The 23,847-nt window shown below is 42.7% G+C and overlaps 1 protein-coding gene across 5 annotated transcripts in view; it reads left to right on the top strand.

The window, feature by feature from the left end:
• The window catches only part of brd4 (bromodomain containing 4), a 35,281-nt gene that overhangs the window by 9,377 nt on the left and 2,057 nt on the right, over positions 1-23,847 (top strand). For 2 of the 5 annotated variants that reach the window (XM_079642927.1, XM_079642924.1), the window contains exons 2-18: positions 7,764-8,160; positions 8,392-8,529; positions 8,626-8,761; positions 8,851-9,191; positions 10,221-10,604; positions 10,698-10,826; positions 11,261-11,491; positions 11,585-11,838; positions 12,234-12,565; positions 12,694-12,789; positions 12,879-13,280; positions 13,798-14,841; positions 14,947-15,053; positions 15,150-15,300; positions 16,462-16,586; positions 16,748-16,953; positions 22,835-23,123. In XM_079642927.1, coding sequence (XP_079499053.1) covers positions 7,921-8,160; positions 8,392-8,529; positions 8,626-8,761; positions 8,851-9,191; positions 10,221-10,604; positions 10,698-10,826; positions 11,261-11,491; positions 11,585-11,838; positions 12,234-12,565; positions 12,694-12,789; positions 12,879-13,280; positions 13,798-14,841; positions 14,947-15,053; positions 15,150-15,300; positions 16,462-16,586; positions 16,748-16,953; positions 22,835-23,123 — 4,605 coding nt within the window. In that variant the 5' untranslated portion in view covers positions 7,764-7,920. The remainder of the gene's footprint in view (positions 1-7,763; positions 8,161-8,391; positions 8,530-8,625; positions 8,762-8,850; positions 9,192-10,220; positions 10,605-10,697; positions 10,827-11,260; positions 11,492-11,584; positions 11,839-12,233; positions 12,566-12,693; positions 12,790-12,878; positions 13,281-13,797; positions 14,842-14,946; positions 15,054-15,149; positions 15,301-16,461; positions 16,587-16,747; positions 16,954-22,834; positions 23,124-23,847) is intronic. The other 3 variants (XM_079642928.1, XM_079642926.1, XM_079642925.1) reach the window with 3 other exon arrangements.

Here is a 23,847-nt window from a genome sequence, read left to right as displayed (position 1 = left end):
CTTGGTATTTCCAGGATTTGTATGCATACTATGTCTGTCATCATTTGTTGTCAAAACAGTTTTATTAGAGAACAAAATGCCCTGACACAATAGGTCGACAGTCTACCTTCAGATGTCTTTGGGGTGTAGATCAGAGTGTGTGGGGGACCATTGCCCAGGATCTTTGATTACATAACGGCATCTTTTTTACCTCAGCGTTTCTTTCATATTAATAATTTGTGCCTTCATCATATGTTCCTGTCCCACCTGTTTACACTCTAGGTGCTGAAAACACCCCCGGGGATTCAGGACAAATATTGTACGTACTTTGCATAATATCGGTGTAGGCCTGCATTTTTTTATTTACCCTTATTAGATCTTTGCTATTGGGCTTTATTCTTCAATGAGGTATAAAGATCTCTACCTCCATTCACCTTATTGGTGTATTTAAGAAGAACGTGTCCATTATGTTTACAAATAATGCCACAGACTAAGAGCATCAATGGAATCAAGGAGTGGAGCGTCTGGAGAATGGTTGTAGATGGTTTTATGAAAGAGTGGAGAGGCTGGTGATAGGCAGGGAGTGGTGCTCTTGGCCTTGTCACTGTGGTCCCATTAATAATGTATTCCTTTGCTTTCAGGCAAAACACAGGCCATCTTGCCGACACTTAGAGAGGGTCTCAAGTGTAATCTGCAGGCTTATATTTTCGCCTGAAATCCCCCCCCCCACTCCTTTTTATGAATGATTTATGGTTTACTCGCAAGCATCTTGCTATTATGCTACTCTCCTCTTTCCAAGTAGGACAGTCACTATGAGGCGGCACGTATGACCAGATTTCCTGGTGTGAGATGTGCATCCCCCACCCCCGTAACTAGAGCTACTTCCTCCCCAGGAAACATTCCAGAGCATTCTGCAGTGATGTATGTCCAGGACAAAGGTCAAACGTGTAGTCTTGAGCTGAGAGGGTTGTAAGACATGCAGCAACAGGAAGTGGACCTCCTGGTTGACCTCTGTTTGGGGCTGCCGCAGACACTATTAGTCTCACATGCCAAGGACCGCAGGTCATTGAGAGTTTGTTTGTATTAATTCATCATAAACACCGCCTGACATCAACATCACATATCACTTGAAATTAAAATAAATACAAATATCCCAATATATCAACAAACCTTAAATATATTTTCAGAGTGTCTTAAGCTTAAAATGTGCAAGTTATTGTTTAGCTTGAGAGAGACAAATACTTCTTGAATGTTGACAATCCAACCTGTTTTGACTCCACTGCCATAGCTCCAAGTGTGTCATGCACTTAAAGATGTAGAGTGCAAGAACACATATAATACACCTCCATGTCAAACTAAATCAGACAATATTAAAGAAAATATGAACACAATCCAACTCCTTAGACATAATAACGTCGGCACATCTGAGGCACAGACTTTGTCTTTAACACGTCAAACCTAAAGCAAAGTCCTATGTCGGTGATGAGAGACATTTAACACAAACTGAGTTATTAAGACATTTTAAAGGTTGTCATGCATACATGGTTGTGATGTAATATATTACACAGACCACGCTTTGTTTTCACTTCTGGAATTGAGGCAAAGCTTCCACCACCACTAAGTGGGACAGACCATAATACCTTTTGTGTTGATGAAATGTTTTTAAATCACTAGCAAAATATTGCAACGTACAGTTATGTAATGCGGTCACATGGAAATATTGCAATGGTAAGAGGTCAACTGCCTGTTGCCCCTTAACCTGCAGAGATCACCTGTTCTTTGTATCAGTGGTATCAAAGGTATAACACAATACTTGTGTTTTCAGTAGAAATGAGATAATAATTGATAAGGCTTAGTATAAGAGCAGAAGAGAACAAAAGTTATTCCTTTCAAGGGTATCTCTCAAAACGTAATGTTATGTCTATAAGAAGTACAGCACTTGGTCCAGCTGCACTGCTGGGCTACATGAAGGCTGATTACCTATCTGAGGGATGACCTTGGTGACAGGTTTATGTCACATACATCATCTAGGGGTGTAATGTCAACTTGGATCAACAAATACCTTAAATGTTTTATGTGAGGGACTGCGGATGGAAATTAGCTCAAAGATAAATCTGGCACTGTTACGCTTGACACATTTGAGTGTTTTAAGTGTTCATTAATGTGCATTGTCCCTGCCAAATAAACGATTAAATTAAAATGAAATGAAATGATCACCAATCCAATATCATCAATTTCAAGTGAAAACCCTCCAAATATATAATCTCTAAGAAGATACATTTTTGTTTTTAAATTCACATGCTACATCTGTGTCACCATTTCTGTCCGAACGCACCCCAAGTAATACACATTTTTAATTTCATTTTAGTTGCTTAACAAAGCTTGGATATAAGTTTCTTGGTCACCCAAGGCTTGATATCCTATACAGTATCTGTTGTACTGAGTCAAACAACCTTTGCTGACCTTAGTTCAAGTGCCATACCGGCCATCATTAAGAATTCATCATGGCAGTTCCACATGCTATCAATGACATGTGCATGTTGCATTGGGGACCAAAGTGTATAACCTTATAATTAAAACCTGTCTCCCTTTTCATGACAGGCAATGTCAGATTGTCTTGCATCTCAATATTGTTCACGAATATTTAGAAGTACAAGGCACCAACAGGCCAAGCTATTAGTAGTACCATCCGTAGGACCGCAAGTTAGACTACAGGGAAGTCTGATGAATTAGAAAGCCAGTGAGTCATTTAGCAGCATTTCCTCTTTAGATATACCTGAAGTACAGATGCCCTAAGGCTTAGTTCACATATTGTTCTTCCTCCCTCATTTATTGAATCTATCTCTGTGTTCCCTGAAGTGTGTTTACACTTATGGTTATTGCAGTTCTGCTATGTCAATGACTATCGCTGCGAGTGTGCCTGTTGCTGATGTTAATGAGCTGTTAAAGACCATCTGGTGGTATGTGTGTGATGATAATTCGCTCCATGCAGCACTGAAGGCCAGCCGGAACAGGCTTATGTTGTGGCTAACTTTTACCTTGTCCTTGTGGAAGATGTCCTGTAGTGGTTGCTCAGGAGCTGTTCATGACGTACTTGTGTCTGTGTTGTTCTCCTAGCTGTCTGTACTGTACCTGGCAGTGTGTTTCTGGTAAAGGCTGCAATCATTCCGAGCAGCTGCTTCTTCTGTGTCCTCAGTCGACTTTGATGCATTTGCTCAAAACATTTCCCTGAACATCTCCCCTTCATTGTGCCAATAAGTCAGCATCCTTCCACATTTTGTACACAATTACAGCCTTGATCGAGCGATTGCACCTGGAAGGTTTTTGTTTATTTTTTTTACATGCAGCAGTGTTTGGGCAGAACAAGTCATTTGTGTGTGATTTTAATCCTGACCTGAAACCTGAGTCTTTCACATTTTAATTTGAACAAAAGGCTCTTTGTAAACATAGGTGTTTATAACGGCAACAGACGCACTCACATACTCTACACTAAGTAACCTGAAAAATACAAACTGTAATATGCTGTTATTCAATACATCTGCAATAAACTTCATATCACTTTTGACCCATAAATGTATAGACTATTGTGTTGATGTTGGAATATACTGCATTATATCATATACAAATAGTTCTTGATTATATAACTCTATATATACAGTGGGGCAAAAAAGTATTTAGTCAGCCACCAATTGTGCAAGTTCTCCCAATTAAAAAGATGCGAGAGGCCTGTCATTTTCATCCTAGGTAAACCTCAACTATGAGAGACAAAATGAGAGAAAAAAAAGTCCAGAAAATCACATTGTCTGATTTTTAAAGAATTTATTTGCAAATTATGGTGGAAAAGAAGTATTTGGTCAATAACAAAAGTTCATCTCAATACTTTGTTATATACCCTTTGTTGGCAATGACAGAGGTCAAACGTTTTCTGTTAGTCTTCACAAGGTTTTCACACACGGTTGCTGGTATTTTGGCCCATTCCTCCATGCAGATCTCCTCTAGAGCAGTGATGTTTTGGGGCTGTCGCTGGGCAACACGGACTTTCAACTCCCTCCAAAGATTTTCTATGGGGTTGAGATCTGGAGACTGGCTAGGCCACTCCAGGACCTTGAAATGCTTCTTACGAAGCCACTCCTTCGTTGCCCGGGCGGTGTGTTTGGGATCATTGTCATGCTGAAAGACCCAGCCACGTTTCATCTTCAATGCCCTTGCTGATGGAAGGAGGTTGTCACTCAAAATCTCCCGATACATGGCCCCATTCATTCTTTCCTTTACACGGATCAGTCGTCCTGGTCCCTTTGCAGAAAAACAGCCCCAAAGCATGATGTTTCCACCCCCATGTTTCACAGTAGGTATGGTGTTCTTTGGATGCAACTCAGCATTCTTTCTCCTCCAAACACGTCTAGTTGAGTTTTTACCAAAAAGTTCTATTTTGGTTTCATCTGACCATATGACATTCTCCCAATCCTCTTCTGGATCATCTAAATGCTCTCTAGCAAACTTCAGACGGGCCTGGACATGTACTGGCTTAAGAAGGGGGACACGTCTGGCACTGCAGGATTTGAGTTCCTGGCGGCGTACTGTGTTACTGATGATAGCCGTTGTTACTTTGGTCCCAGCTCTCTGCAGGTCATTGACTAGGTCCCCCCGTGTGGTTTTGGGATTTTTGCTCACCATTCTTGTGATCATTTTGACCCCACGGGGTGAGATCTTGCGTGGAGCCACAGATCGAGGGAGATTATCAGTGGTCTTGTATGTCTTCCATTTTCTAATAATTGCTCACAGTTGATTTCTTCACACCAAGCTGCTTATCTATTGCAGATTCAGTCTTCCCAGCCTGGTGCAGGTCTACAATTTTGTTTCTGGTGTCCTTTGACAGCTCTTTGGTCTTGGCCATAGTGGAGTTTGGAGTGTGACTGTTTGAGGTTGTGGACAGGTGTCTTTTATACTGATAACGAGTTCAAACAGGTGCCATTAATACAGTTAACAAGTGGAGGACAGAGGAGGCTCTTAAAGAAGAAGTTACAGGTCTGTGAGAGCCAGAAATCTTGTTTGTTTGTAGGTGACCAAATACTTATTTTCCACCATAATTTGCAAATAAATTCTTTAAAAATCAGACAATGTGATTTTTCTTCTCATTTTTTCTCTCATAGTTGAGGTGTACCTAGGATGAAAATGACAGGCCTCTCTCATCTTTTTAAGTGGGAGAACTTGCACAATTGGTGGCTGACTAAATACTTTTTTGCCCCACTGTATATCTATATATATATATATATATATATATATATATATATATATATATATGGAAGATCAAAATATTATAACATCAGTACAAAGTCATATTTAATTAAATGTAAAAAATTATTCCCAATATTAAAAAAAAGGATTTGCAGGTAGTATTTACATTTTGTATATAATTGCATTCAAATGTACCTACAAATGTCCCTTTCTTTAAGGTTGGGTACACAAATAAACCACAAATGATGGGTGTTCAATTATAAAAATAGTTCGATTTTTTTCAATAACTCAAAAGACTAAATTATAATTTGAAATAACATTTGAATTGTCTCAAAATCAAATAATAAGAAGCGTTGGAATGTGATCCCTTTCCAGGACATACTTTAGTAAAGCCATTTGTTCTCTTTAATCACTGAAGTTATAAAAATGTCCTCACTGACCCTTTTATCTCTTTCATGTTAGAAAAAATTGAAATATAGTGTTCATCAATATTCAAAGACTTCAGCAAATACCTAAATAACTTTTTTATTTCTCAACCCAGCCTCTGTCTTGGTGCTAGTCGAAACAAATGTTCCTACAAATGACATGCACTGCAATTGGAAACACATTTTGAGTATTGTTTTGTTGACAAATCGTAATCAATTGTCATAGTCTTGATGGTAAATGCTAGTGGAAACAAAGGTGGAAATATATCCAACAAAATAGGATTGTATCGGAAGCTGTCCAGTGCAATCTCTAAAACAAGGCAGCTATGCATTGCGTACTGTCGTGTAGTTCAAATACCAGTCTTCTACAGACAGCCTGTGATACCTGTGAAAGCACTCCTCCATATCAGACAGGAATGACAGGTTCATCTTGAAGTCAATATACTGAGGCGACTCGTTTAAATGGTATCATTCGTTGAAGCCAGTTGACAAAAGCAATGTTTTCCATATTGTTCACATTCATGCCTAGGGCTTCGACAAGTTCTGTGCTTTATTTATTTGCGGTCTTATTTGTCAATCTTTTTGCTTTCGGCTTCAAAAGTACCATCTCTGATGATCTTGTGCTGTTACCATATTGGTCATTCAAATTCTCAACTGTGTTTAAAGGCCTCAGGGCAGCCAAGGCAGCGATCATGTGGTGTACAAACTGCTTCCCTCTTCTCATGAAGTGACTCATCAAGAATGAGATTAGTCATAGATATATACTGTGGTGTGTATTTATCTTGAGGTTGTGGGGGTGGACTTCAGGGTTCCAGACTGTGAGATTAACTTGTTTCTAATACAGGCCAGAATACACAACCTTTATGATCAGTGCTTTTTACTGAACACCGTGGGTTCCCTAGACAAGAATACCTCATATCAACCTTGTTGTCTTTAGAGCCTTGTGTGTATCTTGAATGTGATGTCCATGACTGGCTGTAAGGGGCCATAGTTTATGACTGAGAGCTGTGTAGCAGATCACACAGTTGTCTGTTCCCCCCCCCCCCCCCAGCTGCCAGATGACTCTCATTTGCTCTCACCCTGCACCCTCTGTCCGCCCACATCCCTAAGCAATCCCAGGAACTGAGACAGAGTAGTTAATCAAAGATCTACTAAAAACACACACTGCTTGAGCCAAACCTTAAACTCTTTGCTCTCTTGAATACACGGCACATTTGAAAATGTATCAATATCCGCAGTAGGATGATATCAACTTTTATCAATTTTGTGAACTGAATAGAATTGGGATTTTCACTCTTAAATGGGCAAAACAAGATGTGTTATGACTGGTTGTGGATAAGAACCTCACTCTTTAAAACATGTAGGCTGTCACTCAACACAATAATTAATCTATTATATAAATGTTCTGCAGGGTTGCTTGGCAAATATTGTTATAATGGTAAAGTTGGTCACAATTACTCCCATTAAAAAAAAATATTTGTAATCTTTAACAGTGGATCATTTTAGGCTCTCTTTCCATCATCTTGGTTTGAGCTGAACTAAAGAAGTCACAGCCATGTCTGAGAGGGAGTTAGGGTATTTAAGAAACGTTTCTCACAGGGCAGGGGGCCCGCCCTTCCCTGATTCTCTGGCTCTGGGAAGAGGGCAAGGAGTGTAAAAACCTGCCACCTGTCTATTGTAGCTTGAGTTTTACTTTATATTTCAGCTATTGTTGTCATGATGGCTCTCAATCAGACACTTTTTCTTACTGTGTGTGTGGGGTCCTGATTTTCTCCCAGAAAAGAGAGTTGAGAGCTCTGCCAGGTTCATTATTATCTGCATCAGAACATCCCAGAGAGTAATATCACACTCATAACGAGGGGTAAAAAAAAAAACTCAACAAAAAAATCATTTTGTGGTATGCTGTTTGATCCCATCAGTCGAATTGTCTGTAGCTGCTCCAAACAGCCACAATCAAAAGGCGCGGTGAAAAACCGTCCATTATGGAGAGTGGCAAGACACAATGAACCATTCATTTGAATCTATATTGTTTCACTTGGTTGTACATGAAAGAAGCTAGACTGAACAATTGAATGTAATGTTTTTAAATATGCTAATGACCGTTTGCTTTTCTTCTCTCCCCAGAGAGTCCAGTGAGGAGTGCAATGGGATCAGCGGTGCTCTGTCAGTGGAGTCTGTGCCGGGGCCAAGACTGAGCTGGTGTCCTGCCAACACCACTACCCCTGCCCCTGCAGCTCCAGCTCCTGCTCGGGGGACTGAGCCCGCGCCCCACCCTGTCAGAATGGGAGACGGCCTGGATGCAGCGCAGATGTCGGGCAGCAACAGCAGTAGCAGCAGCGGCCAGGGGCAGGCCCAGCAAGGTGGCAACCCCCCACCTCCAGAGTACATCAATCCCACCAGGGCAAAGCGCCAGACCAATCAGCTGCAGTACTTGCTCAAGGTGGTGGTGAAGGGCCTGTGGAAACACCAGTTTGCCTGGCCCTTTCTTATACCAGTGGATGCGATCAAACTTAACCTGCCTGTGAGTACTTCGCCTCTGTTTGTACGACGCAACCTACCTTAAACTTTCATCAGGGCATTACTAAGGCACGCAAAAGTGGTTTGAATCAAATCGTTTTTTCTTGCACATATTAGATCATTATTATTTATAAAAGTGAACAAGACAAGGAATCGGATCTTCTCAGATTTGTGCTACTATTTATTGTTGTGTCTCAATTGCGTTCTCACTCACTTTTATGTAACCTTTTTTCAGGACTACTACACAATAATCAAAATTCCTATGGACATGGGAACAATCAAGAGAAGGCTTGAGAACAGTTACTACTGGAATGCCCAAGAATGTATCCAAGACTTCAACACGATGTTTACCAACTGCTACATATACAACAAGGTGACGTATTTGTACACTGGAGCTCTTGTTAACATAAGATCCAAAATATTTTCAAATGCCTCCACTTTTGCTAACTGTGTTTGTCTCCCCCTGCAGCCCGGAGATGACATAGTCTTAATGGCGGAGTCTCTGGAGAAGGCTTTCCTCCAAAGGGTCACAGAAATGCCTCAGGAAGAAACTGAGATTGTTGTCATGACAGGGAAGGGGCGTGGCAGGGGCCGAAGAGAAGGAGGTATGAGATTTTCTGCTTCATCTTTTGCTAACGGTGTTGTTGAAGCTGGAGATGGTATATTTAACCCAATGTCTTGTTTTCTCATCAAGGTCTGAACTTGAAACCAGGGGGCATCATTGATTCTTCGTCCACGATCCCTCTAACACGTGGTGTGTCGAACCTCTCGGCAGCACCACAGATCAGGGGACCGGTGCAGGGTCCGCCTTCACTACCTCCCCTGCCTTTGATGCAGGCCCTGCCGTCCCACATGCCCCCCACGTTACCCAGCCATGCGCCACAGCTCGGAGCCCCCTACTCGACGGGCCACTCAGACTGCGCTCCTCAAGTTCCCATCATGACTTCTGTGCCTCCCCCTGCTCAGACTGCGCTCCCCCCAGCATCCATCCAGAACGTTGCACCCATGCTGCAGAACCCCATTACCATGACCAAAGTGAGTGTGATGTTCGAAAAAGCAGAGGTGGCAAAAGTAAACACATCCTTTACTCAAGTAGAAGTACAGATACTCGTGTTTAAAAATACTCTGGTAAAAGTAGAAGTACTGACTAAACTTCTTTACTCAAGTAAAATTAAAGAAGTATGGGCTTCCAAGTAAAAAGTACCCATAACTACCATCTGTTTTAAAGAGTACCTGACTTCCCTTTATATTAATGGAACAATAATGTCATTGTTAGCTCATGAATGTTTCCATGATGAACAACGGCAACATGACAACGTTTTCATTGGTCCCTCTTCTTTAGAGAAGACCAGGAAATGATGGATACATGGATCGTGTTAAAATCAATAGGCACGCAATGACTCTAAATAATAATGATCACGCCACCAAACACACATTCAAACTAAAGTAACGAGCCTGTTTGGAAAATGTAAGAAGTAGAAAGTACAGGTATTTGTGTTAAAAATGTAAGAAGTAGAAAGTACAGGTATTTGTGTTAAAAATGTAAGAAGTAGAAAGTACAGGTATTTGTGTTAAAAATTTAAGAAGTAGAAAGTACAGGTATTTGTGTTAAAAATGTAAGAAGTAGAAAGTACAGGTATTTGTGTTAAAAATGTAAGAAGTAGAAAGTACAGGTATTTGTGTTAAAAATTTAAGAAGTAGAAAGTACAGGTATTTGTGTTAAAAATGTAAGAAGTAGAAAGTACAGGTATTTGTGTTAAAAATGTAAGAAGTAAAAGTAAAAAGTCGTCAGAAACATAACTAGTGGAGCAAAGTACTGATAACAGAAACATTTAATCAAGTACAGTAACGAAGTATTTGTACTCCACTACGTCCCACCTCTGCTAAAAAGTATAGATGGAAGTTCTTTGAGGTGCCAACTAGAATACGGCTTTGAAATGCTGGAGGAGAGGGGAGTTTAAAATGTGTCTAAGGCAATTAAAGGATTGCCAACTTATTTTAACTTCTGATTTCCTGGCCCTTTTTCACCATCTCTCTGCTCTCCTTGTATTCACTTCTATCTAGATAAGAAAGAGCCAGAAGCGGAAAGCTGACACCACCACTCCCACAGCAAATGACCAACTGAGTGAGTCTTCACCAGCAGAGTCTAAATCTGGGAAGACCCTACCCAGGCGAGAGAGTGCGCGGCCTCCTAAACTGTTGAAGAAGGAGGCTCCTGACTCCCAGCATCACATCGGCATGGTGATGGGACTGAGTGGACCAAGTGGCGGTCACAGCCCCAAACCACAGGATCAGCTAGGATACTGTGCAAGTGTGGTCAGGGACATGCTGTCCAAGAAGCACGCTGCTTATGCCTGGCCCTTCTACAAACCTGTGGATGTGGCTGCGCTGGGACTACACGATTATCATGACATCATCAAGTATCCTATGGACCTCAGCAGCATCAAGGTGAGATTAGACTGCATTATTCATTATAGTTTCGTAAGATATTGACAGTCATTTCGGGCATTGGCAAGTATCTCACTTGAATGTTCTTAACAGTTGAAGCTGGAGAACAGGCAATACCGAGAACCCCAGGAGTTTGCTGCTGACGTACGATTAATGTTTTCCAACTGCTACAAATATAATCCTCCAGACCATGAGGTGGTAGCCATGGCCCGCAAACTGCAGGTGAATATATAGGTTGACATCCAAACAAGGTTCCTGTCGTAAAAAAGGACAAGCATAATTCAATAAATGGACAGTTACACGTTATAGTAAAAAGTACCATAATGTTTGTAATACATGTTTTGTAAGCTAGATTGTCCAATGTTTTAACTAATAGAAAAGTGAGCAACAATTAAAGCTGTCACTGGTAACCTTTGCATGAAAATCTATTTAGGATCATTTGTATATACAACGTTTTGCTTAAAATGTGTAAGAAAATAAAATAAGAATTTTAAAGTAGAACATAAACACTTGTGCCAGGATGCTATCGAAGTGTTATGACATGCACAGTCCATCTCACAACTTTCATTCATGTTTTGATTGTTTTGTGTTTCGGTCTCTTTCTACAAACATTCACTTTGTGTTTCTGACTTGTTAGTTTTCTTCTCATTTCATAGGATGTTTTTGAGATGCGCTTTGCCAAGATGCCAGATGAACTGGAGACCAAGCCTCTGGTTCCCCCCCCAGCTCCTGTACTTCACCACCCTGCACCAGTTAAGCCCCAGCCTCCTCTGGCCCACGTGGCCTCGTCCTCAGACAGCTCCAGTGACTCGTCCTCCGAGTCAGAGTCTTCCACAGATGACTCTGAAGAGGAGAGAGTCCAGAGGTTAGCAGAGCTCCAGGATCAGGTCAGTGACCGGAATACATTTACGGTGGTGGAAAACGTGGTGTCTGGTCCTTGTTGCCCTTTTGTTGACAGCCCGTCTTTTCTCTGTGTACAGTTGAAGGCTGTCCACGAGCAGTTGGCTGCCTTGTCTCAACCACAAGCCAGCAAACCAAAGAGAAAAGAAAAAGAGAAGGAGAAGAAGGAAAAAGAAAAGGAGAAGGAGAAGAAGAAAGAAAAGCATAAGAAAAAGGGAGGTATGTCTGGCCATGTGGATGAGATCCAGGATGCAACACCTGTCCCGCAGCTCTCTAAGAAGAACAAGAGCAGAGACCATAACAACAAGGACAGTGCACCAAGGAAGAAATCTAGGTAGGTTTTACACCTTTGTTACCTTCCTCCATGTTAAACTCCTTGAAAGTAAATGTTTGTATAGCCATCAGCTTGGCATTGCACAATTCAGTGTTATCTTTAACCAATTCTGATTTCCCCTTCCTGTTATGGCTACCATGGCCGAAATTGTGGCCATGGTAGAGTCATTTTCTCAGGTTCACACAGTTTAATGGTTGTTGAGAGATTTTATTTTAGATTCTTATCATGTTTAATAATTGGTAGGGGATTTTATAATGTCTTCATCCCCTGTAGAAGTCTATATGTATCCATTGTTAGTTTGAATGCATTTGAACTTTATTATGAAAGCTATTACGTAAACATAGGCTTGTCATTGTTATAAATCCCTACGTTTTAAAATGTTGTTCTTCTTCTAGTAAAAAGGAAGCGATGAAACTCAATCATCCCACCAACCTGCTGCCAGTTCCCAGCCTGGAAGAGGATCTGGGAGCTGCTGGGTCTTCGTCCTCAGGGGAAAAAGGCAAGCCTATGACGTACGAAGAGAAAAGGCAGCTCAGCTTGGACATCAACAAGCTTCCTGGGGACAAGCTGGGCCGTGTGGTCCATATCATCCAGTCCAGAGAGCCTTCACTCAAAAACTCTAACCCCGATGAGATCGAGATTGACTTTGAGACGCTAAAGCCTTCCACTCTGCGCGAGCTGGAGAGATACGTGTCTTCCTGCCTCCGCAAGAAGAAGAAGTTTCCAGGTAAGCCTCTCTAAGAAACCACCAAGGGGAGCTGGTCCCGAGTTTTAACAGCCGTGTCTAATTGTTTAGTTTACTTACGGTTTGATGCTTTATTGGAAATGTATGAACGAATAGTTGTTACTTTGCAGCTGAGAAGCCTGTGGAGTCCATGGTCACCTCCAAAAAGACTGGTTCCTCCTCAGAGAGCAGCGGCTCCAGCACAGACAGCGAGGCTGAAGCGACAGGTGACTTAAATTGACAGTTAAAATGGCCACATAATTTTTTTTTTTTTAAAAATGCAAAAGTGCTTCATCTTTCTTTTCACATTTTCCAGGAATAATAAAGCATCAGAAGAAAAAGGGCCACTCTGCAAAGGAGGGGAAGAAGCCTCATCCTCATTTACACATTCAGAGTGGCCCCGCTCAGGCTGGGCTTCATTCCCATATAGCAGGCCTTCAGGCTAGCATCCAGATGAAGCAGCAGCATCAACCGTCTCCTGCTGGCTTCACCGCCCCCCCCGTAGCTGCTCTGGAGTCTTCCCAACTACTGGAAACTAGCTTCGAGTCCCTGCCGCCTTTCGGCCAGCCCCTCATGCATCTGTCCCATCACCAAGGCAACTCCCAATCCTCACCCGCAGCTCCACATCTCAACGCTCATTCTGCTGGGCCAGTGTCCCCTGAAACCCACCCCTTCCTCAACCAGCATCCCATCCTTACGTCTCCGGGTAAGGCCAAATGTACGCCAATCCATTTTTTTCGTTATTCTAATTATTTAATGCCACTCAAATATAGTTTTGTTTTTATACAGTGAACTTTGGTTTTCATTCTCTTTCTATGACCTACAGTTTAAAATAATATCCATCCATATTCCTTTTTCATACGTCATTAAACATTTAATAGGACTGCTGTGATCTATTACTTTTTTGTTTTAGATTTTCACTCACCACTTTCAGCTGTTCAGAAAAGATTGAATGAAGCCGAGGTTTCTCCTGCTGTAGTGTCCGCTATACACCAGTGGGTTAGAATCAGTGTCTCATGTCCCATCACAGTGGAGAGCACCTTTTATAAATGTCTTCTTTATTTTTTTAATTCCCACTAAATAACTGTAAAAAGGTGTTTACATTTTGCAAATGAAACTTATTATGTGTATGTTAACATGTAAAAGATGAACATCCCTATTCGAAAGATATTTTTGTTACAACAAATGTGTATTTCTTATATTTCTGTTTCTTTCCTGACTCTGTGCACCCTTAGCCTTGCACATCTCCATGCCTCAGCAGCCTTCCCGACCCAGTCACAAGGCGGCGCCTCTTCATCCAAAAGCCCCTCAGCAGCAAGCAGCACCCCCCCAGCAGCAGCCCCCCCTGCAACAGCAGCAGCAGCCCCCCCCCCAGACAGCAGCTCCACCATCACAGCACCAGCTTCCCCCCCAGATACTCCACCCTGCTCAGCCTCTGCACCAGCGGCCCATGTCCCCCCCAACACTCACCCCCCAGGGCTTGCTCTCCTCCCAGCCTCCCCAGATGCTGCTGGAGGACGATGATGAGCCAGAGTCTACCACCCCTCTGAACCAAGTACAATTATACCTGCAGCAGTTCCAGCAAGGCCGGCAGCCCCAGCAGCCCCAGCAGTCCATGCAGTCACTTCAGGCGCAGGTTCGTCAGCAGCAGCAGCAGCAGCAGCAGCAGCAGCAGCAGCAGCAGCAGCAGCAGCAGCAACAACAACAGCAGCAGCAGCAGCAACAGCAGCAACAGCAGCAGCAGCAACTGCAGCAGCAGCAACAGCAGCAGCAGCAGCAGCAACAACTTCAACAACAACAACAACAACAACAACAACAGCAGCAGCAGCAGCAACAGCAGCAACAACAACAACAACAACAGCAGCAACAACAACAACAACAACAACAACAACAACAACAGCAGCAGCAGCAGCAGCAGCAACAACAACAACAACAACCAGGACAGATCTCTCTCCTGCAGTCCGTGCAGGGACAATCTCAGCTCCCCTCCCAGACCATTCTGCCTCCCCCACAGCTCACCATTCAGTCCCAGACGCAGCCTACCCCTTCACATCAGGCCCCGCCCCCACAGATGCCCCTCCACCCGGCCCGCCACATGCAGCAGCAGCAGCAGCAACAACTTAACTACCAGCAGGGTCCTGGACTCGCTGGTCAGTCCCAGGGGTCACAACACAAGGTATCCATGCCCCCCAACAAAGCACAGCAGATCATCCAGCAGCAGCAGCAGCAGCAGCAGCAGCCCTCCCCTCGCCCGCCCAAGGCTGACCCTTACAACGCAGGTGAGTGGAAGAAGATGAGACTAAAATGTAATGTAAGAGGGAGTCGGGAAGCAAAGATTGGTGTTGGCTGACGTTTATTATAATGCCTCTCCTTTCTGTTGACAGGTCACATAAGGGACAACCCATCGCCTCTCATGATGCATTCCCCACAACTTCCCCAGTTTCCACCTGTTTCCCATCAGTCCCCACCTCAAAACATGCAGTCCAAAAAGGTGAGAAATGCTTTTTAGAAAGCGTTATAGCAGGTCAACTGTCCTGTGTCCACATGTCCACATGTCTAACTCTGACTCCATGTGTTTGTCCTGCAGCAGAGGGGCCAGGGGAGCCATAGTGTTGTAAAGGAGGAGAAACTTCCTCCATCACCAGCGATGAGAGGAGAACCATTCAACCCGGCCATGAGACCCGACCATCACAAACATCCTGATAACAAGCCTTCTCAAACAAGCCACGGCCCACAGAGTGAGTAACAGGACTTGTTGTTTTTACTGGAGCTTTATTTTTAGAAAGGCACCGATACTCTGTTCTTAGAAATAAATTCAGAATTGGCAGGTCAGTTAGAACAGCAAACACAAAGATTTCTTTAACTTTTCTTTTCAATGGAAAAGGTAATTGTATGTTCCTACAAATTTGAGAAAATATTCTATACTGTGAATGTAGGCTTATTATTAGTTAATCAAGTGCATTCATGGAGCCCGATCTATCTACACCCTATGTCCAACACCAGTACGGGCCTATCGGATTACAATCATCTTATTTCCACCGGTGGCCTATCAATCGGTGTGTCTCCAGTTAAAGGTCACACCTCATGCTTCCGGTTATTACCCGTCCCCTTGTGTGTTATGAAGGTTTTTCTGCATGTAAACGGTGTGCAGAGTCAAAACCCTCAAAGTACACCCTGTGGCGAGTAAAACTCTAAAACAGAAAATACCTCCCCAAAACGCCTCGTTGGTGAAACCTCATCATGACGTCATCATCCATTTGATTCTTCCGGGTACGTGCTTACGAAAGCACATACCCGGAACTAAATGGGCCAATCCGTGGAGCCGTTACGTTACGTCCGCGGAGCCGTTACGTTAAGCCCCCGCTGATTGGTCCAAATTGACCAATCCACACGCACACACGCAGTGAAGGCAGCCCTGCTGATTTCCTCTCCCTGCTGCAGGCTGATAACAGACAGTTGGGATCGCGCGAAATTCTCTCTGCAGACCCATTCTCACAGCGTTTATCAACCTATAAACCTGTTTCTTACTCAATATCAAGCCACACTTATTGTTTTTATTTCGGCTGTGACTTTGTGTGTGTTCAGGTTGAGTTTGGCTGTGTTTGGCTGTGTATCGCTAAACAAGGAAATCACGGAGGGGCGGGGGTGGGGGGAGGAGCCATTTAGTGGAGAAAGTGAATACTGCTGAATACACATACTTTACAGAGATGCTGTTTGCGAAACCAATGTGAGTTTGGAAATTGCACAGTATTTTTTCTATTTTAGTAAACCTCAACAATGGAATTATGATCAGTGGAAATGGCCATGACATGTGACCTTTAAAATGCACAGAGACGGAGAATTGTAGGATCTCCACAAAACACTGAGAATATTAATGTGTGTGATCCTGTGTTGCGCAGATGTGAAGTCCATGGACAGCTCGCGACCTGTGATCCGCTCCTCTGAGTCCAGTGGACCGCCTCCCTCTCTGCAAGACAAGGACAAGTTCAAGCAGGACTCCAAGACGCCTATTGCCCCCAAAAAGGTACAGGAGGGTGTAATTAGTCACTTAAAAAAAGTATCTTGTACACATCTCCCAGTTCTTAACGTATGAACTGCATCTTGAAAGGTTTTTGAACATTACCGATATTAATGGAACTTTTCTTACTGTCTATCTGACTGTCTGTCTGTGTTTGTGTGTCTCAGGATGTCAAATTGAAGAACATGGGCTCATGGGCCAGCCTTGCCCAAAAGTCCACATCCACACCCATGTCTGCAGTGAAGTCGTCGAGTGACAGTTTTGAGCAGTTCCGTCGAGCGGCCCGGGAGAAGGAGGAGAGGGAGAAGGCTCTGAAGGCCCAGGCCGAGCAGGTGGAGAAGGACAGGCAACGCAGAGAGCAGGACAAACTACGGTAAGGTTGTCACAAGACAAAACAGAGGGCTGCCATGGTTACCTCAAAGTAAACATTGAAAGACTATAGCAGCGGAGGACATGCTGACTGTAAAGCAGGGATGGGCAACTTTGATGGTGGTGGGGGCCACATCATTGATGTACTGGCTACCAGGGGGCCGCAGATTCACTTGGAACACACACACACAAAAATGCCATGTGTTGTATGTAATTATTGACAAATATACTAAGTCTGACATCTTCATTGAAATTGTACAATCAAAGGGAACATCCCCAAAAAATGGGAACATCCTCTAATAAGCTCACTAAACAAATATTTCATTTTTACAAGTGGCATGTTTGTATTGAAAAGGTTATTAAACAGTGGAATAAAACTATTTTAAACTATTGGAAAGCACGGAAAATGTGTGTGTATTGAGATTAGCCATTAAGATGAGATAAACATGAAGTCATGAACACTAACCCAGACATTAGTTGTCTAACTTGAACCTAAAACACTTGCAGCCAGTCTCTGCATTCCCCTCATTCCACAATAAGTGGAATGTCAACAAAGACACCTGTCAGCCCACACTCTGCTGTTCCTCACACCACTCCCCCTCCCTCCCGCTGAAATTATGAATGAAAAGCGTAGTAATCATAGATAACACGGCAGGGTCCGTGACAGTTTGTTTTCATCTGATTTCAAATAAACAAAGTCTTGGTTTTAAGAATATTAAACTTGTTTTGCCAAATTCAGATAATAAATACAACTTTTAAGCTTGTAAAGGCATTACAAGAGGCAACTTAACGTCACAGCAGGCATAACAACAGCCTGTGTTTCCTTGAGAGGGTTTCCCCGGGAAACAAACACAATACACACAAATGCGTCACAGATTATTTCACGGTATTCTAAATCATGTACGCAGCTCGCGACGTAATTAGGAGTCTAGTGGACGGTATCAGTACTACAGTATTTTTTAATTTTTTGTATTATTATTAATTACATTGTTTATAAATTAATCTGAGGGCCGCAAAAAGAGGAAGCGGGGGCTGCATGCGGCCCGCGGGCTGCCATTTGCCCATCCCTGCTGTAAATAGTTGTATTTTTACTTCAACAAAGCATATAAGTCATTCGAAAAATAAGTTTGTGAGTCTGACACACTTTGTTGTGTTGAGTCCATCTAATTACAGATTGAGCCAAGCTTCAAAGACCCTTTGCGTTATACAGTTTCAAACTGTTGTGTTGATGTAACACTTTCAACAGCATACAGGTGTTATCATTGCACTTTTGTTGCAAATGTATTTAGGTAGACAGTCTGATGAGGAATGATGCCAGAATCCCTGTATGATGAACAGATGTGTTATGCCCTCTAGTGGACATGTTGCAGCCCATTTGATAGATTTTAGGGATGCAGTGTAGTAAAGAATAGTGAGACTGATTTCCAGAGAAAGCTTTGCTCACCAGTCTTTGCTTCTTATGTCAGTTTAGAACTGTTTGCTTAAGCCGAGACATCTCTGTATTCTATGCAGGCCGGGAATTTCGTCATTTTAGGGGCAAGGCCACTTGGCCTTTTGAGTTGTCAATTTTTTAAGGGCACAAAGGCCAAAAGCCAGGGCACCAAGGCCATAAATTAAAACCATGATTTAACATACGATATGAAGTGACTACGATTGTATATGCATTTACAATACTTTTATATATATTTATTAAGCATTCAATGGACACCAAATTGCAATTAAACAAATTCTTTATTAAAACTACCAAGGATTCTTATAGCACAGACATGTTTGGCTCACTGTGAGACTGTGGTAGTGGGCCTACGTCAAGGTGCGTCCTTATTCTGAGTCACTTGAAGATGGAGATGATGACGAGTCAGGGAGATTTGGACTTTTGGGGTTCCTTTGACCATAGGGATGAATATTGGGACTCCTTTTGTTGATGCCAGCTGCCCACCATCTTGCCACAGCTTCATCACTTTGATATTCAGCAGGAACACAACCCTGGGATTTGATGAGGAGTAGATCTTCAATTGTTGAAGTGTGCAGGCTTAAACGCCAATCGCCCTGCATTCTCTTCATTACTGAGAACTGCCGTTCAACTTGAGAGGTAGAGACAGGAAAAACTAGGACTATTTTTATTAGGTGCATCAGATTGGGGTACATTCTTCCCTTCGCCAACAAGAATCTGGACCATAATGGGAGGAAAGTTTCCCTACTATGGTGACGCACAATGTCGTATGTAGACAGTCAGGCATGCCACAAGACATGTGAATGGGTATTTTGATCGCGTTTTGAAAATTGGGCGATATAAACGAGCAGCAAACTTTGAACTTCCATCTGCGATCGCCGGTAGTCAAATAAGTCTGCACAGAGGTCTTTGACAGCTAACAACACAGCGCTAACTGCCTAGCACTAGATAATAATAAAAAAAGAACACAACTGCAACATAACTCAGGGTTCTTACACCTTTTCCAAAGTCAAATTCAAGCACTTTTCAAGCATTTTCAAGGTGCATTTTCAAGCTTTTCAAGCAGCGTACAGCTGTTGTAAATTACATATTTATATGCACATATTTATACTCAAATTATTATTTCCCTACCTCACATTAAATCCGATGTTCTTTATGCTATAAACAACCAAATGTGTGTTTCGTAATAGCATTGTACATAAGGATGACAAATTAAAGATAAGAAAACAAAGTTTAATATTGTAAAATGAGTGACCCATATCATATATAGTAGACTGGGCATCCCATATAACCTGGCTGAGCCAATATAAAACAATCAGCCAACTAACTTTTCAATACATTCTTTATTAACATTTTTGAGGTCCTTTTTGGGTGGCAGTAAACATACGGCTCTCCAAGGTTAGGACAAAACCATTGAAACACAAAGCTGATATAAAAAAAAGCGTGTGCAGAGATCCTCTTTCTGTGTAAGGGTTTTGGAGGTTTCCAGGGAATTTTTTGCAGAATATGAAACTTTTATTGCCAAAATCTCCCGATAAATACATGTTTGAAGCTTGTAAAGGGAAGATGACAGCTCTCCCTCGCACTAATGCTTTTACGTAGCGATGCTCCCCCCTCCCTCCCGCTGACATTATGAATGTATGGCGTATAGCAGGGGTCGGCAACCTTTTTGATATGAAGTGCCATTTTAAAAATGTTATCAGCGTGCCAACGATCGATAATTATCAACGGGGGGGGGGGGGGGGGGGGGGGGTTGAGGAGCTTGACGCTCGTCAACTATCAGCTGGAGGGCGGGGGAGCCTCGCTGCGGGGAAGCAGTGTGTGGACCTGTCAGCGCAACTTACATGATGCCGAATTTAACAAACACATTTAAATAGTTGGTTTAAACGGCATAATAATAAGGACGATCGTCCGTTCTGTGATTCTCCAGAGCACAAATGTTATGATATTAGGGTCATGCAGAGTGAGATGAGATCGCTGTCCCTTTAAGAGAGAGAGAGAGGGGTGCGGCTTGTGCATGTGTGTTTGTGAATGGTAGAGCGACAGTGAGGGAACGTGTATATGTTTCTGGAAGTGAAACGCGAAAGCAGAAAAACAGAGGTCTGTGATGTATTTTGTGAAACAGAAGAACAGCTAAATAAATGCAACGTCCTCCCAAGAAGAGCTCGCCTCTCTCCAGTCATTTAAGCTAAAGTGGGTTATTGAACCTGAAGCTTGTTGCTTCTGCCCTCCTCGACTACGGTCTGGGAGCCGACAGGAAAGTTCAACACACAGATGGCCAGTCCGCCCCTTTGTAGCATATTATTTCGATGAGAGATGAGCAGATCGCCACTGGGCTTTCAACTAAATACACAGCCACGCAAAAACTGCGGCATTTGTACAGCTCCTTATGGTTACTGCAATTAGTGAAGTGCTTTCCTCCGTGGTAAAACGATCAGCACTGCACCACAGAGGAAAGCGGCAGAAAGTCAACTGGAGATAAAGAGAGCGGGGCTGCGTTGCGTGCATGGCTTCCTTCTGCAGGTAACGGGGAGACGAGCTCTGGCGGCGGTCTCGCGTTCAGGATCCGAAAATTAATTTAAATATTTTGCACACTTATTCCACTTATTCCTAGTGTGCCACTGGTTATGCCAATGCTGGCACGCGTGCCAGGGGTTGCCGACCCCTGGCGTATAGTAATCATAGATAACAAGGCAGGGTCCGTTACAGTTTGTTTTCATCTGATTTCAAATAAACAAAGTCTTGGCTTTCAGAATATTAAACTTGTTTCGGCAAATTCAGATGATAAATACAACTTTGAAGCTTGTAACGGCATAATTACAAGCGGAGAACGGAGTAACTTTACGTCAAAGCAGGCATAACAACAGCCGGTGTTTCTCGTGAGTGTTTTCCCCGGGAAACTAACACAATACACACAAACGCAAAAATACACAAACACACAAACACACACTCGCGAGCTTCCCCCAGACCATTAATACAAACTAAAATATGTTTCCTCCGTTAGAAAGCTAGGAATATCCTCTTTCCAACAGTGTATAACTCAAAATGTGTCTTCGGGTCAATGTGACTGATTTCGATGGAGCAAGTTTAGGCACGAAAAATACTACCAGTAGAAATACATTGCTTTTATGTGCTTCATCCTCTGAAAACCACAGGATGGCGACTGTCGCACATACTGACATAGGTACGCTCCTTTTTATTATTGTCACCTGCATAAGCAATAATCCACATCGAGTTCGCTAACGTTACTAGCTTAAACAAACGTAACATGCAACGTTAGCCTAATCCAAAATGCTCTACTACGGCTTACCTTTCATATTGCTCGTCAGCGCAGACTCTCCCATCGCGAATAATTGAAATTCTTTGTGGCAAACTGTGCAGAAGGCGAATCGTTGTGTTGATCCTCGTTTTAGCCACAGCTTGTATTTCTTTTCGGATACCCAACGCTCGTTAAAACAGCAACCTCCTGGCATACTGTCATTCTCTCATTAGAATGCCCAGGTCACACAAATAAAACACTTGCAGGTCGCGCGCATAGCGCGGGAAGGCCGGAGCGGAGCTGTTTTATGTAGAAGCGAAGCAACTAAGCGCGCTCCGACTTCTTTATTTTCTTTTAATCTAAAAAGCGAACTATTCAGTCAGACAGCAATTTATTGTAAAAGTAAAGCATTTACAATTTCAAGCACTTTATCTCAAATCCAAGCACCATTCCCAAAATTCAAGCACTTTTCAAGTCATGAAAACACCTCGTAAAAATTCAAGCATTTTCAAGGATTTCAAGCACCCGTACGAGCCCTGATAACTTATCCAAGTAGTAACAAAAACACTTCAAAATATTATAATTATGCATTACCATACGAGCAAGAAATAGTAATGTTATCCATAAAATTACACTTAAAGCTGGACAAATGAAAAACTTAACGGCAAACAGGATCATCACAAAACCTTACCTCACCTCAGCCTTTTCTTGAGCGGAGAATGAGCTAGCTTGGTCCTAGACCGTCCTACGCACACGGACGCGTGAGGGGGTGGGCGGAGATAGGTCATAGACTGATGTCAACTGTCATCATAGACCGTTCGAGCGGTGCATTCCAGGCTCAAATCAAGCGCACCGCTGATTTTTTTTTCCTCCTTCAAAATATGCTGGTGTTGAAGCCGTGTCAGAAAAGAGGCAGACTGCTAAACCACAAAACTTAGTCAGAGAGGGCATCAAGGCCACTGTGGCCTTATGGCAGATATCATTTTTAAGGGCACAAGGCCAAAGTGGAAATTCCTGCCCTGATTCTATGTGTTTTGAGTTGTAAGGCTTTAGCTGATCTGGTTTTATTATAAGCACAGCCATTTTCTAACACAAAACCAAAAGTGAAGCCCTTACAGCAATGTGAGAAGCATTAGATTCCACCTGGTGTAAATGATTTTCCTGAATGTTTTCCAGAGGGCGGGATGAAGAGGACATCATTGAGCCGACCAGACGGGTGCACGAGGAGCCGCGCCGGCGTCAGGAGCAGCAACACATTCAAGCTCAGTCGCAGCAGCAGCAGCAGCAGCAGCAGCAACAACAACAACAACATCAACAACCGCAGCAACAGCAGGAGCCCCCGCCTGCTGCCATCCAGCAGCCTCCTGCCCCCCCCACCCCGCCTCAGCCCGCTGCACAGAACCCACTCGACCAACAGAGGGAGCTCGCTCGCCGCCGAGAGCAGGAGAGGAGGAGGCGAGAAGCGGTGAGATAACTGTTAACGGAAATAGTCAAATGATAACTGTAACGTAGTCTAAAAGATATAGATATAGATTATAGGGATGGGAATTTGAAACCAAATGTATATTCTAATATTCAACCCCCAAAAAACAGTTAACCGAATGTACATATCCTATACATTACAACAACAACAAAAGTTTACTAACCTGGTCGAAATATTTACACACATGACTCCGTTTTGACGCCATGTTTGTTGTGTAGGACTTGACACTTACATTTATATTTAAAATGGCACTATCGTACACATTTAATTAATCTATTTGATAATATGTAATCAACTTAGGCACCCCTCCCATCAAAAAACACAAAATTACAATACAAATATTCATCACTCATATCTGAATACCTTAATCATTTTGAATATTAGTTTAATCATTCCCATCCCTAATAGATTGAGAGCTACATTTGGACTAAAACCAGTAATAAGTGATTGTGTTTTCATGTGGAGCTGTAGTAGGGATGGGAATGATTATTCGAATATTCAAAATTATTCAGGTATTCGAATGTGAGTTATTACATTTTTTTATAAAAAAAATTTGTATAGGATATGTACATTTCGGTTAACCGTTTTTTGGGGGGTCGAATATTCGAACATACATTTGCTTTCAAATTCCCATCCCTAAGCTGTAGGAGTGATTTCCCAGAAGTAGTGAATGTAGAGGAAACGCTAATTGTTCTTCTCTCCTTTC

This window comes from Notothenia rossii (assembly GCF_949606895.1).
Source record: "Notothenia rossii genome assembly, chromosome: 8".
In the NCBI taxonomy this organism is placed as follows: Eukaryota; Metazoa; Chordata; class Actinopteri; order Perciformes; family Nototheniidae; genus Notothenia; species Notothenia rossii.
Note: the sequence above shows the minus strand (reverse complement) of the source record. Positions and strands in the feature narration are given on the sequence as shown.